The sequence below is a fragment of the Dipodomys merriami genome, unplaced genomic scaffold (assembly GCF_024711535.1).
Source record: "Dipodomys merriami isolate MVZ:Mamm:240054 unplaced genomic scaffold, mDipMer1.0.p SCAF_7, whole genome shotgun sequence".
Taxonomy (NCBI): domain Eukaryota; kingdom Metazoa; phylum Chordata; class Mammalia; order Rodentia; family Heteromyidae; genus Dipodomys; species Dipodomys merriami.
In genome coordinates this window covers 26,666,178-26,687,392 of record NW_027206290.1, presented here as the reverse complement: position 1 = coordinate 26,687,392, position 21,215 = coordinate 26,666,178, and the positions used below count along the sequence as shown (strand labels likewise).

General features: G+C 34.8%; 1 protein-coding gene across 1 annotated transcript in view; it reads left to right on the top strand.

Moving 5' to 3' along the window:
* Col11a1 (collagen type XI alpha 1 chain) overlaps nucleotides 1-21,215 on the top strand; it is a 171,228-nt gene that overhangs the window by 94,786 nt on the left and 55,227 nt on the right. The window contains exons 36-41 of the mRNA XM_070007851.1: nucleotides 4,444-4,497; nucleotides 8,534-8,587; nucleotides 13,062-13,115; nucleotides 15,551-15,658; nucleotides 16,063-16,152; nucleotides 16,381-16,434. Coding sequence (XP_069863952.1) covers nucleotides 4,444-4,497; nucleotides 8,534-8,587; nucleotides 13,062-13,115; nucleotides 15,551-15,658; nucleotides 16,063-16,152; nucleotides 16,381-16,434 — 414 coding nt within the window. The remainder of the gene's footprint in view (nucleotides 1-4,443; nucleotides 4,498-8,533; nucleotides 8,588-13,061; nucleotides 13,116-15,550; nucleotides 15,659-16,062; nucleotides 16,153-16,380; nucleotides 16,435-21,215) is intronic.

Sequence of the window (21,215 nt, the reverse complement as noted above, 5' to 3'; positions counted from 1 at the left end):
ATGTATCAGAGAAAATCTAATTGTGTGTGTGTGTGTGTGTGTGTGTGTGTGTGTGTGTGTGTGTGTGTGTGTGTACCAGTATTTAAAATTCTGGGAAAAATATGCAAATGCATATATGGAAACACATATGCAGATACGCAAATGCATGCACACATTCATCCTCATAATCTAGTCCCAGTTAAGAAATTCTTGTTCTTCAATTATTTGTTTTTACTCCATAATTTAAAAAGTTAAACTGGTTATATGCACTGAGTTCTGTTATAGAAATAAAGAATACTATGTGCAATTGGCCTAAGACATCACTCTTAAGTTCAGGACAAATAAAGATTTTTGTCTTAAATATATTTTTAAGTACCTTTACATCTACCCTGTGTCTTCTTGTCCTTATTAGTAGTCAATTTGCCTCAGGTTTTGCCAGTGACATTACTATATTAGGCTGGTAGTATACAAGCTACCATAGCCATTAAGCCAGAATCAATACACATTCAAGTCAAGATAAAACATCTATCTATTCCAGTAATTAGAAAAAAAAATTAGTAAATTGACTTGCTATTGATGTAAAATAAATTCAAATACAGATGAGTAAGCATATCCTTTGTTTGGCTTTTAATTTTGTTTTCAAAAAGCAGCATTTTGATAGCTAGATTTTTCTGTAAGAATTTTCAATCTAAAATCTGTTACATACAAAGAAAATTGAAACTTTTCTTCATATTCTATTAAAAATAATTTAAGTATCATGAGGGCATTTCATGTATTTTCATATATTATCACATATTTGAAACTTAAAATGGTTGATGAACAGAAAATCACAAGTATTATGTTACTTTAAACTTAAAACAGCATAAATATTTCTTTTTTGTAAGAGGCAGTAAGTGAAACTGAGTTTCTATTGGTTAATAGAAGTATAACTAGCTAAGTCACAGAATAAACATTTAATTAGAGTGTCCTTACATCGTCATCTAATAATAAATTAAATTACTAAATTAAATTACTAAATGTTTCTCATTCTCAATGAACTATTCCTAATTAGGTCTATTCATGCCGTACATTTTGAAATCATAAGTAATACAAATATTTGATATATTTATGGATTAAGACATTTTAATGGAAGAATTCAGCTAAATTACTTAAAATGAATGAATTATTTATAGCACAATTTAGTTTTTTATTTAAAATAGCAATTATTCTCTTCCTATGTCTTACATTTGTGTGTTTTATCAGTGTCTCTTTAAAATTGAATACAATGATTATATATGATGTTATACTTTAATGTGGAACACACTTGTGCGATCCAACAGCTGGAGTACTAGTAACTGTAAAACCACTCTCAAAGTTAGGGTTATTATACACATAATCACAATAAACATTTGTATATATTCAGTTTTTGTATAATGAGTACCTGTTTTGCATGTTCTCCAAATTACATGGCACACTGCATTCTGACTTGACCTCATTTATTGAGAAGCATTTTTGAATATTATGAATTATTTTACTTTGTCTTAAACACACAGTTAAAGAATGATATAAGTATTTTCATATCATAATGTTTTTTAAAATATATGAATAGGTATATTGAAGTAGATTAGTGTCATTCAATTAGAGAAAATGACACTTATTTTTGTTTTGTTTTGGTTTTTTTTTTTGGGTCCAGTCGTGGGCCTGAACTCTGGGCCTGGGCGCTGTCCCTCAGCTCTTCAGCTCAAGGCTAGCACTCTACCACTTGAGCCACAGCGCCACTTCCGGCTTTTTTCTTTTTGCTTATGTGGTGCTGAGGAATCGAACCCAGGGCCTCATGCATGCAAGGAAAGCGCTCTACCACTGAGCCACCTTCCCAGCCCGACACTTATTTTTGACCATTTAAATTACTACATCTTTAACTAACATATTGATAGTTAACTATATATATGACATATGTATGTGTTTTGTGTACACCTATCATCTGTCTACCAACATGCATGAATGCATCATGCATACATATATACATACATACATAGCTATCTAAATTCTTTAGGAAATTCTTCTAGTTAAACATGACCCCTCATACTACTGATTTGCTAACTATGTCTTTGTTAAAGTATCAGTTGTAGCTTCTAATTGGCCTGAGTTTGCCAAATTTAGGAAACCAAAACTAAACCAAAATAACAAAAGGGTAGATATAAAAATAAAACTGAAGTTAACATAAATTAGTCATTTTTAAAATTTTTTATATTTTTTTATTGTAAAGACTATACAGAGGGATTACAGTTACATGAGTAAGGTAATGAGTACATTTCCTATCAGGCATTGTTACCCCTTCTTTGTTTTGCCCCTACCTCCCCACCTCCCCAACTACTCCCTTCCCCACCCCAAGTTGTAAAGTTCATTGTCAACATGGGGTTTTATACATCTATAAATGAGTAATTTTTGACCTAAATAACACTCTTGCAAGATTTACAGCATATTAAATGTTTTCACGATTTACCTACAATTCACCTCTCAGTAGGCTTGGGTAATCCAAATGGGTTCCAAAACAGTCTTTACACAGTTTTTATAAACACTTGTACTAGAGTAGACTAGAGCAGGGGGTACTGGAAACAGCAGCCGGCACTGAATGCTGCCAACTGAACTCTGCACTAAATGAACTCTGCCTTTTCCTATTCAGATATGCCTATAATCAAGTTTAGATGATAAATTAGGCACCATAAGAGTTAACAAGAACAACTAATAATGTACTAGAAGAACTGTAGCGCACTATTGAAAAATTTATAATATCATTCCTCCTGTGCTTTGAGGTTATTATTAAGTAAATTAATGGGGGCTTAAACACAAACACAGCAGTACCATGTTAGCCCAGGCTGAATGGCTGACAAGTATGTCGTAGATGTACTGTGGATATTCTGAACAGAGGGTGAGTTACATCTGGGGTTCCGCTGAACCCCATAGCATAAGGTTTCATCATGTTAATCACAATGGGGCATAGTTTAAAACATGTTGATAGTTTATATCTAGAATCTTCTTTCACAGTACAGTTAGGAGCAGGTACCTGGTAGTGAGTAACGTATAACCTCAGATATAAATGGGACATTATATTTTGATTAACACTAAAGATCCTGTGAACATTTTTCTATGGAATTCACAAATCAAAATCTACTTTCCTAGAGATTTATTTTTGTTTCCTTAAAGGAATTAAAATGAAATTTAATTCTTCTGACACCTATGAAAGTTTGATAAAGCAAGGACATTTAAGAAATTAGGAAAACAGGGTTATTCACAAAATTTAAAGCAAAATTTTATGCTTAAATAGATTTTTGTTTATGATTTTTATGATAAGCTTTTGAAAATCGGTATTTTCTAGTTTAATGAGATTTTTTAAACATATAAATTCTTTACATTTCCCCAGTGCTTTGGTAATTTTATGTCACATTAATTTTGATGTTAGGATAAATGCTGGTAATAGTAAAAAAAAAAAAAACTGTGTTGGTTTCTGTAGTAGCATTGGAGGAGAACTGTTAATGTGAATTTTCCTTATGAAGGTTTAATTAATTTATCAAGTAGTAACTCAAAAGCAAATTCTTTTAAAGACCAATGCCAGTAAGTTTCATTTTTAATTAGAAAATAGGTAAATCCTATCCTAATTGTATTACTTAGAAAATATTACTTATATTATCTTCCATTTTACATATCTTCATTTGAGAACTAGGCCTATATTTTGGACACGTGGGGTTATCTTTTTCTCTTCATATTTCTGCCCCCAGTTCAATCATTGTAACTGGGTCCGCTATATGCTTTTGAAAGACATGTAAGTGAGAGTTGAATAATACAGCCAATTAAGCATCAAACAAGAATAACAATATAAATATGTATTTGGATTTTATCTTAATAAGAATAATTATACAATAAAGTTCTTTTTTTAGCTTGTCTAGCAAAATGCCTGATATATTAGACACACAAGTTATAAATGATAGCGAAAATGCCACAACATAGCTGGCCTAGTTAGAAATATCTTTTATGATCTTGTTGAGATAATTGCATACTTTTCTTTGGGTCATGTGTTCCTGGAGCCAGAATTTTGATAGAGGTAATTTTAGACATCATTTTTCTTTTGGAGTGCTAAAGAATTGAATCGAAATATACTTCATAATGTTTCTATCCAATGTTTAAGTAAAAAAACAAATCAGTCAAACTTTTCATTTCAATGTACATGCTATTCACTGTATATAAGAGCTGTAAATATTGAGAGTATCCCTATGATAGGAGTACTGATTTGAAGGGGATTCCATCACATGAAAAAGATCCAGCCATGTGATTATGGGTGATGATGAAGTTGCATAAACACTCTTCTATTCCTCTGTAGAAGTTGGACACCATGTTGTATTTAGTCTGTAGAAATAATCTGCACATGATAGATTATGGCTTTTTAAACACATTGGTAAAATGTCCCCCCTTTTTTGTTTTAATTTTCAGGGCCCTCAAGGACCTCAGGGTCCAGTCGGATTCCCAGGACCCAAAGGCCCCCCTGTAAGTGTCACAGGTCCTCTTTTTCTTCATTTGATATTGTTTTCACTTTTTGGAGGGTTTAGTTTAAATTTAAATAGTTTTTAGATGTAAAGATTGGTAAAATTCTCTATAAAGTAAAATTCCATTTAATGTATCAAAGAATGTATTTCATTTATAAATACTAAGCTGAATTTAACTTAAATTCCTCTTATTAAGTACTCTTTGCAATATACCAGTCACCTGAAGGTATCTATCTATCTATCTATCTATCTATCTATCTATCTATCTATCTATCTATCTGTCTGTCTGTCTGTCTGTCTGTCTGTCTGTCTGTCTGTCTGTCTGTCTGTCTATCTAAATTTGCTAACTAATCTCTATTGCAATGAATATAATTTAAGACAGTAAAACTGTTATCAGATAACAAATATTGCCTATTTATAAAACTCACTTTTATTGTCCATTATTAAATGGAATCTTCTCATCTTCCTTCATTTACTATTTCCCCAGTTTTCCTTTCAGCATTCTGGTATTTACATGCCGTGAAGATTCATTCAATAATTCATTCATATTGTTTTTGTGTGTATAATGCATTGTGAGAAAATACAAGGAAAACCCTTACTGAATAATAGCTCTTTCATAAAATTATCCCACAGAAATGTTCTTTAGAATATCATCATCACAGCTCTTTACAAATTAATTGTAACACATTATTTTTATACTTACATGTTCATGGGAAAAGAGCATAGTCTCTGATGTTCAGCTGTTATTGTTTACCTTTCATTTGCAATCTGGTCAGCTTCTTAATCCAATATAGCCCTGCAATATCAGCAACATGTATTTTGAAGCCATATGCGTCAATAATGTTTAGTAACAAAAAATGTCATGAGATATACAACCTTTTCTTCCCATTTATACTCACCTATGTGGGTATGAATTATTTTCCTGATATCACATGATGTTGATTCTTTAAAAAAGAAACATTTGCATCATGTCCCCTGAGACTTTTATCAGTCTATTCTTTTAAGTGTCTCTCTGGCAGGGTGAGCCATTGATCACCATGCATTCATTCTTATCTCTAAGGGGTACTAGCAACATAATAAATACCTACACTCAAGATGCATGTAGCCTACTTGGAAAGACATGACACTGTTAGAAATACTGCTCTCATGGCTAAACAGAGTGGCTTTTATACTCTTTTCTGTAGAGTGAAATATTAAAGCATGAAATAAGGAGTACCCACAATTTCTCTGGCATTGTTTTTATGTAGTTGGAAAAAATACCTTTATCTCTTTGGCATAAAAATAAAAAATGGAGGTGAAGGAAGAAGATTAATCTACATACTAAGTGGTATATATTTATGGTACCAGGAATTAATTTGCTCAGGCAGGTACATGCTTGCATGAGTGTGTGTGCATGTACACACACAAGGAATATTCTAAGAAAATTGGAAATTAGAAGAGAAGAAATATTCTTAGACAACTATTTATATTTTCTTTTTATGAATTGTATCTGATTTTTACCCAGTAGATAAAAAGGCAGCAGATTTTAATGAATAGTAGTAGTCTTTTAAATAATGCTTAAACTTTTTGAAATAATGCTTAAACTTTTTGAAATCTCATGACAATTGGTTTGCTTTATTTTATTAAATGGTAATATCAAGCCACTACAATTAAGAGTGATTGCTTATATTAAAAATGAAGACTTAAGTCAAGATAAATGATAATAGTTAATCTTAAAGCCATTAGCTCTATTCCCTGAAACTAAGATCATAACTAAACATCTTGTAATGCTCATCCCTAAATGACATCATTTACATCTACAATCTCTATTTTAAAGGATTAAATTTTATAAGAGAAGTACAGATGAGTTGAAAAGGAGAAGTTATTCACTGGTCAAACATCGAAGAGCTAGTATACTAGCTTGAAAGAAATTAAAAAAGTAAACCAATGCAAATATTGCTTTTGAAAGTTAAGAGTGAATGAAATGCATTCAAATGTTTGATGTTCAGGATAAAGTTCTAAATCTTTTTCTTTATGCTTAGTTATCATGATAGAATCCTAGTAAAGTCACATGGGTACATACTATCATGAATAACTTGAACTGGATATCAATATACATAAAGTGCACATCAACCTAATGCTGATCATCTCTGTCAGCAAACAGCAGAGGTATTACCTGTCTATATTTATGAATGTGTTGGAAATGGGTCTCTTGTTTAGTGATTATGATATACTTCACCTTGGAGCTACTTTTTCTATTGTGGGGGAAATGGACCCACATTTACTGTACTTTGGAGGGCATGCTCTGTATTTAGTAAAACCTTCAGTATTGACCTAAATTAGAAAACATTCATTCCCATCTGACTTAAAATAGCAACAAAGAAGAAAAATTGTTGATATTTGAAGTGCTGAGAACCTTGATGTAGATGAAAGATTCTAGTAGTGAACAGTTTCTATGTTTTATGTCAAAACTGAGGCAGAGAGGAGTATGACATTGCTATATACCTAGAGACTAATGCATTGATCCATTGTCTTATGTTTTTGAAAGGAAACCTAAGAAATATAGTTAAACACTCTTTATTAGAAACAGTCCAGTCTTGAAAGGAGAAGAATTACAATAGAATCACTGCGGTGGTCCTGAAAAACATGAACAAGCCATGCTTCTGTGAAATAGAAAGCAGTTTTTAATTAAATCTGGTAATTCCCATGACAATGTGCAATGCAGATATGATCAGAGAACAAGAGTGCCTGTGTCTCCACTAGCGACTCCAAAGAAGTGTTACTTAGGTGAAATTGGTGCAAGAATGCTATCTGTGAAAATGATAGTATTTTTGAACTAAATCTTTGGTTCAGACCCACTGTGTAAATACACACACACACACACACACACACACACACACACACACACACACACACACACACACACACACACACACACACACACACACACACACACGGTTGCTTTGCATGGATGAAGCCCTGGGTTCTATTCCTCAGTACTACATAAGCAGAAAAAGCCAAGGTGGCACTGTGGCTCAAGTGGTAGAGTCCTAGCCTTGAGCTGAAGAGCTGAGAGACAGCACCCAGGCCCAGAGTTCAAGTCCCATGACTGACCAAAAAATAAAAAAGAAATATATATATATATATATATATACATATTTATTTCAAATATATACATATATTTATTTCATATATATACATATATATGAAAATTTATTTCCATAATTGTCATGTTATAAGAGATTAGTCTATTATCATTAAAAGTGTCACTATTGAATCCATATTCAGTTTCTCAGGGAGTTGAGAATATTTCTTTTCTTCCCTGTTAACCATGTTTTGACATTTGAATTCTTAAATAACAGATTCTGGGGGCAAATAAGTAATCTACAAGACAAATCAGGAAGGGATCTCTTGCTACTATGTCACTAAAATATAGGAACTTGGCAGTTTGCGTTACATAATTAGTTAATTTCTTTTATTAATCCCCATGACATGAAAAAGATAGGGCATTAAATACCATAAATAGCAGTAATTGGAATAAATAGCACAACAGATTTGCTCTTTAGTACTTAACTTTTTGCTTTCCAAGGGCAATTTTAGACAATCTGAAGGAAAAGTTGGATCTGATGACATGTAGACTTAATCCTAGCATATTGTTTCCTTTACTGAAAACAGATTAAGGGGTACAGTGCATTGTTTTGGTGGGGTTTTTTTGTTGTTGTTTGTTGTTGTTTTGTCATTTCTTTCTCATTTTGGTTAAAACTACAGATCACCACTAGAGGACACTAGCTTTCTCTGTTATCCTTATTTCAATGTATAAGGAGCCCAGTTACAAAACATGTTTGGAATATATTCTTTTTTTTAAAAAATTAGCCTCAGTTAGAGCTAGAGAATTATATTAGCAGACTTATGCACTTCTATATAAATTCTCCTGAACATCTGCAAAATAAACAGAACATTAAATGATAGTATAAAGGACAACTGTTTAAATATACTGCATTTAAATGATAATCCAAGAAATATTGATGGCATGGAGTGTTTAATATTTGTGATTTCAGGGCCCCCCTGGGAAAGATGGGCTTCCAGGACACCCTGGGCAACGTGGGGAAACTGTAAGTAGCAGCATTTTCTTGATTGAAATTTCCTATTTCTACTACCTCCACAGGTCATAAAGGATAACTTCATCACTAACAATCAAATTACCATTTGTAGGACAATAGGGTACATGAATTGCATTGGATCTCTATTAATATCTTTAAATAAATGCATAAGTAAAGCAAAGCTTATACTCAATCAAATTGGAAAACACAGAGTATGAATTGATATGATTACTCTTATTATTGAGACCAGAGTTTTAAGATTGAATAGACAGGGGAGGCCCCCTTGTATTTTGGATAGTTCTACCAGGGTTTGTCCTTGACCCTTTCTCTGAGATCTATTGACAGATACATAACTCCCAAACTTATCTCCTTCTTCCTATCTAAAAGAAAAGAAAGATAGAAAACAAACGCATGTTGTGAGCATAATAGCAGGACAATTCCTCCAGTACCACAAGGATGACATGGTTGATGATGTCAGAACCATTAAGGGCAATGGACCTGAAACTGCATCAAATGTTTAAAAGGAAACTGTAGACTGAAAAAAAATGTATATAATTTAATTTTATCTGACAACTGTAACCAACTATGTTCAACATTACATTCCTGTAACAAAATACCTGACACACATACTGGAAAGAAGGAAGATTTATATTAGCTAATGATCCTAGAAGTTTCCATCCAGGATCCATAGCTCCAGTTTCAGGGCCTGGGGCAGTGGGACCATGTGTGGAAGAAGCTGGTTATCTCATGGATGCCAGGAAGAAGAGAGGGGGATGGCGAGTCATAGTGAGCACTCTTCTTTCTTTCCTCTTTTTTTTCCACTAGTTCCCCGTCTATTGGATAGTTAAAATTATGTTCAGGGAGGTGTTACCCATGTGGTTATTTCTGTCTGGAAATATTACTACAGATATACCCAGAGATGTGCTTGACCAGTTTCCTAGGTACCTCTGTATCCAGTCAAATTATAATCCAGATCACAAATTTACCACTCATCAAGCTCTTCCTTAAAATTAAGCCAAATATAAGCTTTTTGACTTGAGCCAAAAGGCTCATGTCCACCTTGTAAATCAAAATTAATTCAGTCAGCATCAGTGAATCTCCATAGTTCCAACACTGTCTCATATTACACTCAAGGTAGATTCCAGATGCACAATTGCACAGTATAAATGGTACCATTCCAAAACAGTGCAACAAGGTACGGGAATAAGAGATGAAACCAAGGCAAGACCAAAACCTTGTGGGTTAGACATTAAAACTTATAGCTCTGGGCTTGGTGTTCAAGGGACATGCTGGTGGGACTGTGGACACTACATGACTTGGGCAGCCTTGTTCTATGACCTTTGCTTTTGTAATGCTCATGTCCTCTCTCTCAGGCTGGTTGTATTCATTTGCTGTCTGCAGCTTTCCTTGTCAGATATTCCATGTACATGGCACCTCTAGTTTCCTGACTTTTCTTGCATTTTCAGCTTCCCCCTTACAGTCCCCAGCTGGGGGACACTGGTAGGGATTCTGACCATGGCAGACACTGCATGATCCCCCAGACCACTTGAAATGTGGCTGGAAATGTCTGCAGCCTCATCACTCTCTAATTCTGTATGCTTGCTAAGCCAGCATTACATGGACAATGCCAAGCTTTAATACCAGCTTGAGTAGTTAGCTTTCTCCACTTGGACCATTGTGCAGTGCCTTCTGAGTAGCTAGATGTCAGAATATAGAAAAGTGTCTAGTTAGCTCAGTAGGATGTCCCAGTCTCTCTTCTCAAAGCAGTCTTTCAAATGAGTTCAATTCTTTGCATTGACACTCAGATCCCTAGGCACTGTCTGTGAGCTTTCTGCTCAAGTCATAGCTCTACTTCTAGCTTTCTGGTGATTAATTGGAGATAAGAGTCTCAAAGACTTTCCTGCCTGGGCTGAATTTGAACCGAGGTCCTCAGATCTCAGCCTCCTGAGTAGCTAGGATTATAGGTGTTAGCCTATAATCTGAGCTGAATGCCCTGATAATTCTTAAGATGGCCTTAGGGCCTCTTTGCTAGTGTCCTAATACAAAACATTTTTCTTCTTGTAAGAATTCTTCTATTTATTAGGTTCTCATGGAAAAAAGCAGTAATTTCTGGACAATTGCACTCCCAAATTCACAAATATTTAAGTGAATCAAATAACCCTGTAGACAGGAACTACACCTTCTTACCATATTCTATCCTGACTGGGATTTAAAAGATATCCTTGTACAAGAGTCAGAATTTAACTTCGCTGTATTTATATATGTGTGTGTGTATATATATGTATATGTATATGTATATATATATATATATATATATATATACACACACACAAACCTAAGACCTGCACACGTGGGCTACAATATATATATATACATATATATGAATACATATATATGTATATATCCATTTACACATATACACATATACATATACACATATACATATATATATATATATATCTAAGACCTGCACACATGGGCTACAAGAAAATGAATATACCAGTACATGTGTGGATTGCAAATTAATTAATCAATTAATTTCAATCTATTAGTATAACTGTTTCTGTGTGCTATTGATCTCATAGTGACTAAGACAAAAAGCTCTATAAAATTTTCAACTTTTTGAGTTTGAGAATTAGATCATCCCCTTCAAGTCACACTTACTGAATAACTCTTGGAAAGATGGTAATGCAAATCAAATGAACATTTCACACAAATATGTAGTGTGTAGCTCTTCAAAGACAAAGGGACAATCAGCACAGCTAGAAAGGACAGGTTTTCAAAGCTGAAGATGAGACTAGAGATGCAGACTCGGCTGAACTTTGCCACTAATGTTGCTTGATGCATACTTATTACTTGTTTTGGCTGTCTTTCTGTGAGATGGGAGATGGTGATTCTAGCTAATGTGGACAAGTGAATGAATTTGATTGGAAAAGTGTATAATTGCCAAGAAAAAAAGAAAATTACCCTTTGTATAAGATGAGTTTTACAGGAATAAGAGAAGAGACTATCTTTTGAGAGTTTCATAAGGATTAAATGACTAATTGTGGAGGCTACAGGAAAGAAATTTTCTTATTATTTCCCTCAGCATTAATTGTCTTAGCTATTGAGAATACAGCTCCATTTGAAACTTGGGAGTTGGAAGAACTATTTTTTTTATCTTCCTTTATCATGACAATGTATTTTGAAATGAGTCACTTTTTTTTCTTTTTTGTCTTGTTCTGTGTGTGTGTGTGTGTGTGTGTGTGTGTGTGTGTGTGTGTGTGTGTGTGTGTGTGTGTGTGCGCGCGCGCACGCGTGCATGCAAGCCCTTGGGCTTGAGCTAAGAGCCTGGATGTTGTTCCTGAACATTTTTTTTTTTGCTCAAGGATAGTACTCTACCCCTTGAGCCACAGCTCTGCCTCCATATTTTTTTTGGTGGACAATTGACAATAAGAGTCTCAAGGACATTCTTGCCCCAGCTGGCATAGAACTGGGATCCTCAAGATTTCAGCCTCCTGAGTACCTAGATTTTTAAGAGTGAGCCACCAGCACATGGCTTACCCTTTACTTTGTCATTAATGGATGTTTAAAATAAGAGAAATCTATTTGGGGTCCCTGTAATACTTGAGACAAATCTGGTTAGTAAGAGTTAGCAAAAACCCTGACTCAATAGATACTCTTGCCAGAAGGGTGTACACAGCAATCTCAGTTATGTGAGAGTCATCAGGAGGATTGCAGTTTGAGGCTGACCTGGACTACTGACTTGAGGTCATATCTGAAAAATAACTGAAATGCAAAAAAGGCTGAGACAGGATTCAAATGGTAGAGTACTTGCCTATTCAGCACAAGCCCTGAGATCAAACCTCAAGTATTACCAGAAGAAAGAAGGAAGGAAGGAAGGAAGGAAGGAAGGAAGGAAGGAAGGAAGGAAGGAAGGAAGGAAGGAAGGAAGGAAGGAAAGAAGGAGAGAGAGAGAGAGGAAGGAAGGAAGGAAGGAAGGAAAGGAGAGAGAGAGGAAGGAAGGAAGGAAGGAAGAAAGGAAGGAAGGAAGGAAGGAAGGAAGGAAGGAAGGGAGACAGAAAGCAAGAAAGAAAGAAAAGAAGAAAGAAAGAAAGAAGGGAAGGAAGGGAAGGAAGGAAGAAAAAAGCAATATGTTTAAATTATGAGTTATTTCATCCAAAGATGAAATATATATATTCTTTGGCCTGGAATAACATTACTAAAGAAAAAAAATAAAGTCCATATTTTTACACCAGCTTCATCATATTAACTTAATTTTTTAAAAGCTTACTGAAAACTTCATCATAACTTGATATGTGGGAGAGCAAAACAAATTGAGTTTTAGGAGAACTGGACAGTCATAACTTATACTTAACATTTGAAAAGAAGGGTTTCTACCAAAAGGTGACTTTCTTTTATCTTAAGTAGCAATCCAATTGTCAAGTTAAATCTCTACATTTAATTCTTCCTCCAGTTTTTATAGATTATGCTTTTGTTTCCTTAGGGATTTCAAGGCAAGACAGGTCCCCCTGGACCAGGAGGTGTGGTTGGACCACAGGTATGTGGCTTTCCTTTATTGTTCTAAAGATTCATTTCTTATGTGTATGTTTACACTTTACCAAGTGCATAGAAATATATCCATTGATTACAATTCCAAATGATCTCATTTTAGATTTCAATACATGGAAGTTGCCACCATCCAATGTACCTCAGTTCACTGGTGTCACTAAAGATAGTTTTCATTTGCCTAAATGAATGAAAGAGAATAATGATAATGAAACAGAAAACTCACAGAGAAATTGACACTAATGCATAACCTCTATATTGTAACATCCAATTTTAAACCCAGGGATTTTAATTAAATGAACTAACCACCCATAATTTATCATAGCATAAGAACTTTTGAGTATTAATTAGATCTAGAAATATAATTATGATAGTTTAATACACTGTCCCACAGATATTTTAGTATTTGCAATGAACTGCATTTTAAGTTTTAAGATATTTGAAAATTAAGATTTTTTTGACTTTATAACTGTTATTTACCTCAGAATGAAAATCTTAGATTTTTGGCAGGGGGAATATGTGTGAGTAATTGCAATTTCTAGTAGTGCTCAATATAGATAGGACACAGTCTCAATCTAGCCCAATAGCCTGAGTTAAACTATTTCTTAGCAAGAGATAATAAATCATAGGAATAGAACATAATACTTATCCTTTTTATCAAAATGTATTGACTGGAAAGAAGATTTAGGTTATTAAGGTGGGATTTTACCACAGTGAAGTAATCAGAGCAGTTAATAAGTGTCTCACTTAATTGCTTTTTAAGTACTCTTTTCTTTGCCCCAAAATACTTTTCAGCACTCTCGCACACACACAAAAAATGAATGTACTTGGGCACTGTTCCTTAGCTTATTTTGTTCAACACTACCACTCTACCACTTGAGCCACATCTCTGTTTCTGGCTTTTCAGTGGTTAACTGGAGATAAGAGTCTTAGAGATCTCAGATCTCAATTATAGGCATAAACCACCAGCACCCAGCACACTTTTTATCTTTATTTTTTAAATTATCTTTACCTAGTTGCACAAAGGAATTTTAACTCCACCTGTCGCTTTTTAAATTAAGATGCACCTGGCTCATGTTTTTTCAGTGATGATTGCTATTGAATTAACATGTTTTTAATTTTTGTTGTTGAAATTCTAATCTTAGTGTCCAGATTTTCAGGGGAAAAAAAGCCATTTGGGGGAATGTGTTTGCACATTAATGATACCTTGGAGATTTTCAGTAATTACAGAGATAAAGGCATTTAAATTCAGAGCTTTATGTCATCATTTCTTCTGTCTCCAAAACTGAAAGTTAGAAATATGTTGCCATTTTAGAAAAAAAAAATCAGGAAGTGCTATGACAGAGCAGCTTCCATCATATATTCTACCATTTAATGACCTCAGCATCTGGAATCTTTCTCTTTGACTTAAATCCTTTGCTTTGCTTCTCTGCTCTAAGTGGAGACAGAAAGCCACTGGTCACCATTTTCTATTTATACTTCAAACCTTATTATACTTGAGCACCACAAAACAGCACCACTTGGGGACTTGTAAACAGCCTGACATTTTTCACATTGGCATTGCTTGCAATTTAAAACAGCCAGCTATTTGTTACAGCCTTCAGCCTGGAGGTGCTGCGGGCCCCAACACACTGACTTCCAGATGCCTCTGCCACATTCTTTGTCAAATGAATATAAATTAACATTCGGGAGGTCTCTAGTTCATGGAGCCCCCAAAGGGAGCCACTTAAGGTTGTTTGGGTTTCCAGGGATCTTGGCTTATTAGCAAGCAGGGATTCATTGAGTCTTTACCAGGGTGGAACCAGTGCCATTTATCCATTTATTCTTAAATTAGTTTGGCACCTTATAAAAAATAGAAATGAGATGAAACCGCAGTTATAAAGAAAAAAAAATTCAGTCTTTGCCAGGAGTTGGTGGCGCACATCTGTAATCTTAGCTACTCGGGAGGCTGAGATCTGAGGATCGTGCTTCAAAGCCAGCTGGGGCAGGATTGTCCATGAGATTCTTCTCTCCAATGAACCACCAGAAAACTGGAAATGGTGCTGTGGCTCCAAGTGTTTGAGCGCTAGGAGAACAGAGACAGCACCCGGTCCTGGAGTTCAAGCCCCATGACCAACAAAAACAAACTAACAAAATTCATACAGTCTTAATACTCGATCCAGCCTCTCACTTTGAAGCAATTCTAGTATTAAAGAAAGTATCTCTTCAGACTTTATGTTTTTCCATTGGATATTCTAAACAAGATGGAGTGTCATCCTCTCAGAACTTTACCCAATCCGTTTCTCTCATTGTGTTATGAGATGTGCTTCAAAGGTTATCATGAAACCTAAATGAGAATAGAGAACTTGTGTGATACGCAGTGCTCTTTATTATTGAAAGGACAATATTGAAACAAAACTCTAACAGAGTTTGATTGGTTTAATTTAGGGACCAACGGGTGAGACTGGTCCAATAGGTGAACGTGGACATCCTGGACCTCCTGGACCACCTGGAGAGCAAGGTCTTCCTGGTGCAGCAGGAAAAGAAGGTGCAAAGGTACTGAATGCCTATGGTCTCCTCTTGACTCAGAACATCCATTTACTTCCCTTATAATTCTCACCATGTTCTCTTCATTCTGTGTAGTTTGCCATAGTGTCACTAAGGTGTGTCAGGAAGACATTTAATGTAAGGTTATTATATTTGTAGATATTACCAAATAGTACTATACAACCAATTAGCTCACTGACCATAAACTAATTCTTGCTTATTCTTGTCTACATATCATTCTTTCATCTTTATGTATTTATATGTATACACATACGTGTGGCCTACCACAGAATAGTCTCATGATTAAATAATATTCAAGTTTGGCTTACAGGTTTTATTTATAGGTTGGAAATCATCACAGTTTTATTGTAGACAATATTTTGAATTAACAGATACATGTTGCATTTTTTTAGGGTGACCCAGGTCCTCAAGGTATCTCAGGAAAAGATGGACCAGCAGGGTTACGTGGTTTCCCAGGTGAAAGAGGTCTTCCTGGAGCTCAGGTACCATCAACATATACATGAGCCAATAAGTCAGATTTCTTCTTTGAAGCACTTTTCTTGGAGCTTCACGAGTAATTAAGAGAGAATATACAAACCTAAGTACTTGAATATCATGGTGTTTGTATTTGTGTCAGGTAGTATTTATGGGTGCATTTTGTCAGTTATGTCTCCTTCTATTTATATTCATTCCTCATTGCTTCGTTTCTCTCTCTTTTTAAACTTTCCCAGGGTGCACCTGGACTGAAGGGAGGAGAAGGCCCCCAGGGCCCACCAGGTCCAGTTGTAAGTATGGTGATAATAAATAGACCTGCTATCTGTGGTTGCAAATTACAGCCCTTCTTTCATTACTCTCCTGCTGTGATCCCACAGCATGTGGGAGAGAAAATAAACACATGTCAATCAAACCAGTCAATGCTTGCTTTCTACTAATTGCATGCACTAATGAGTGCATAAACAGGAAGGTTTAGACAATTGGAAATGTTTGCTTCTGCCTCTGTCAAGCTTATGGAAGGTTTGGAAATAATATAGGTTGAAGTTTTTAATTCATTCAAGGGCTTCCTCTTATTTAAAAATGTAATATAAAAGATTGTAAAATAAGACTCAATTTCTTGTTTTTTATATCTTGCCATTCATTTTTAGAAAGCCTTAGTTTATCTGATTCTAAGTAATTGACAAGACTTGAATTTTTTCAGGGATATAGAAAAACCTCACAAACATGACAAATATGTGCACTCTGTTATATGTGCTATTTTATGGTAATTATCAAACATGTAATAATGGAAAAATAGGTAAACATCAGATTTTCCTAATTTCTTCTTGTTTTTCAATAAATATATTTTATTCCTTTAATAAGGTAATATTATAAGCTAATAAAATAATAAAGTGAAAAATGGTTATAACTCATTCCTAATTCTTTCCTTTCTTTCTTTTTTTCTCTCTTTCTTTCTCTCTTTCTTTCTTTCTCTCTTTTCTTAATTTTCCAGTCCTAGGGCTTGAACTCTGGGCTTGGGTGGTGCCTCTGAGTTTTTCTGATCAAGGCTAGTGCTCTATCACTTGAGCCACAGCTCTACTTCTGGCTTTTTGTGGTTAATCAGAGATAGCCTCACAGACTTCCCTACCTGGTCTGGCTTTAAACTATTATCCTCAGATCTCAGCCTCCCGAGTAGCTAGGATTATAGGTATGAGCCACCAGTGCCAGGCTCATTACAAATTCTGAGTACAATGAATAGTGATCAGTGTCACCCCTTCCATCATTCCCCCCAGTTATTCCAACCCTACCCATCCTAGTTCCATTTGCAAATATGTACATGGACTCTTCTGATGATATATATATATGTGTGTGTGTGTGTGTGTATGCATATATATACATATACATGCATATGTATACATACATACATATGTATATATATAAATGTATAAATACACACATACATACTGCACAGTGAAGTATGGAATACAGCCTTTGCTTTCTCTACAAATTCACCTTTGTTCCATCTGGGCTGTGAAATGTCACTAGAACATCCACAATCCAGTATGTAATGGCCTTTCTCATTCTTGATTTTATTTCTTTATCTTGAAGAGCTGAACATTCTTTTAAATCCCTTTACAACTTCCATCCACATTGTATTGCATCTATATTAATTACACATTCGAACCATTTGATTTATCTTTCTTTCTTCATTTCTGATCCCTGTTGTATTTGTTCCAATACTTCATTCTTTCTTTGACAGTGATTTCATTCATCTCCTTGAGTCCATTGTTCTAAACCTTTCATTCATTATTTACATTGAGGTTTTATTCTCTTAAGGCATTTTTTATTTTAGTTCTATCCAGTCTAATTTATCAAACTTCCTTTCCCTTTGATGGTACTGGGGTTTTAAATGAAGACTTTGTTCTTACTAGTCAGTGGGATAGCCACTGACTAGGATCATGGCTCCTACTCCTTTGTGTTGTGCTGGGTCTTCTTGGTTTTGTCCAAGCTGCCCTACATCATCATCTTTGTCTTTACAGCCCTGCCATAACTGGAATGACACATGTGGCTCAACATGTTCAGAATTTGTCTGTTATAATAAGATTGCAGAAAAAATGTCTTTTCATGATTGCTTCTTTTTCTATTGAGGTGGTATACCCTCCCTCAATTTTGTTTTTAACTTCATCCACATTGGAACCACAATCCGCCCACTTCCAGTTTCCTATGAAGCTGGAATGACAGACGTGTGCTGCCATGTACAGGCTTTTATTGGGGGAGATGTGTTCTTGTGCACTTTTTTCTCAGGCTAGTTTGAATCATGATCCTTCCAGTCTCTACCTCCAGAAAACCTAAGATCATAAGCATGAGCTACAGGTACTCAGCCATGTGTTTTGCCCCTCAAATCACTATGATATTTTCTACTTTGTGAGTACACATTTACATTTCTCCTTAATTTTACAATACTTCACTCCATTTGTTACAATACTCCACTCTGTTGGTGAAACGCCTCAATCACAAAGTGGTAATGTTCAACTACTAAGTTCTCTATAGACAGATTGCCTCCATTCTAACCCCTCAGAGTTCCTGTTATGATTAGTATTTAAAAAATTATATCAGAATGTAATTGTCTGTCTCTCATTAAGAGGTGAGCTTCCTATATTATTGTGGATATGTTTACAATTCAGTGCTTGGAACATAGCACTCATCTTTTTTCTTTTTCTTTTTCTTTTCTTTCTTTTTTTGCCTGTCTTCAAGTCTTTTATTAATTAATTAATTAATTAATTTATTTATTTATTGTGAAAATATCATACAGAGGGGTTACAATTGCATGGGCAAGGTAATGAGTACATTTTTTATTAAGCATTATTGCCTCCTCCTTTGTTTCGCCTTCCCATCCCACACCCCTGCTGCCCCCTTTCCTCCCCCAATAAATAAGTGGGCTAAAGACTTAAAGAGAAACTTCTCTGAAGAGGAAATAACAATGGCCAATAGACACATGAAGAAATGCTCAACCTCCCTAGCCATAAAAGAAATGCAAATCAAAACAACATTGAGATACCACCTCACCCCATATAATCAAGAACTATAATAACAACAGTTATAATCAAGAACTCTAATAACAATAGATGCTGGAGGGGATGCTGAAGGGAACCTTACTGCATTATTGGTGGGAGTGTAAACTTGTTCAACCACTCTGGAAAGCAGTATAGAGGTTCCTCAAAAGACTCCACATAGAGCTCCCCTATGACCCAGCAATCCCTCTTTTGTGCATTTACCCAAATAATCATATTTTTCTAACTATTCAAGTTAGCACAAAACTAATATTGAAATAAAGCTTGAAAAACAGCCAGGCACAGGTGTCTCATGCCTGTAATCCTAGCTACTCAGGAGACTAAGATGTAAGGTATTGGTTGAAAGCCAGCCTGGGCACAAAAGTCCCTAAGGCTCTTATTTCCAATTAACTACCAAAAAAGCCAGAAGTGTAGTTATGGCTCAAATGGTAGAGAGCTATCCTTGAGCAAAATAGCTGAGGGAAAGTGCCCAGGCCCTGAGTTTAAGCCCCAGGACCAGCACATAAAAAAAAGGAAAAGAAAAAAGAAAAGAAAAGAAAGGAAAAGAAAAAGAGCTTGTAAAGCATAAAGATTCTGACTGAGGATATGGTAACTAGAGTTTTTTGTAAGTGGATTGATGCTGTCCTTAGAGATGCAGAAATGTAGACTTGTTTACTCAAATGTAACGTCACAAAGATTTATATAATTTTGGACATCTCCTGAAAAAATTTTAAGGAAGTACTCTAGTTATTAGATCTGGAATTTTATGGGATTGATAAAATTGAGTAGAATATTTTAAATATAATCATAAATGAGTAGCTATGATATTACCAGGAAATGTAAGTTGTTGAATAAGGAAAATTATACTTTGGACACAAAATCTTCAATTTTCCAATAAAATGCCATCCATTTAACCAGCCCTTCAGGTTCTATAGTAATCTCATTTAAATGATAAATGATTTTTAAATCAGGAATCACTGAACCATTGAAAACTGAATCATGACAGCAAGGATTAAATGACTTATAGCCATCCTTTTAGGGATTAAGAAAGCAAATTGTCCTGGGCATTTGCAGAGGTTGTAGCCAATGTATATCTCCAGGAGATAGAAGTATTCATGAATAATTATCCTGTTATTTATAGACTAATGCATCAAATGGAATGTTCGAATATGTTATCCATTTAATTGACTTCAGAAATCCTTTATTTGACAATTAGCAACAGTTAAGCACCACAGAAGATAGTGCTGACTCAATGTACACGATATGTGGCAAATGAAATAACACATGAAAGATGTGATAAATATTATTATAAGTTGGAGGGTGAGAAACAGGCTAAGGAAGGACATAACAGTAAATTTATGATTGCAGTGAAGAGAATCCTTGGAAAGGCCAGGGCTGGAGTTCACTAGACCTTGTCCTCACAGATTACAGAAGATTGTACAACTATTTAAGATAAAGAAAATGTTAGGCAGAAGAATATGATGGTTATGCAAGCATCTACTCTTCCTAAAGTAGAACATGCTTTGGGAGAAGCAAAGTTCATTGAATTTTTGTAAGAACAAACCACTTTGCTATGTATTTTACAAAACACCAAGGTAAAGCCGAAATATAATGTGGCATATGATTATCAAAGTTCTAAAGTGGCAAATGGGAGTGAAGTAAAGGTTTGAAGTAACTGGAACAAGTGAAGCAAAGTAAAAGAAATATTTAGGGATGCAACTTTTTCATACATATTATGAAATAATAAGGAGTTCTGTGATTCATATTAGGTCAAGTATTATTTTTAGTGGAAAATCATATGTTCACTATGTGTTCACATGGATGTCAGTAAGCTACAAGTATATCCAACTATCAATGAACTACAGAGAAAGATTGCTTTGGTGGGGACCAAAGACCAGTGTCTGTAGTATCACAAGGCTCTGAATCGATTATTCATAATCAATTATTCATAATTATTCATATGGTTTTTATACTAGCACCAGAATGATTACAGATTCAGATAACACTATTTTTATATATAGGCCTTTCTGTTTTTGAAGAAA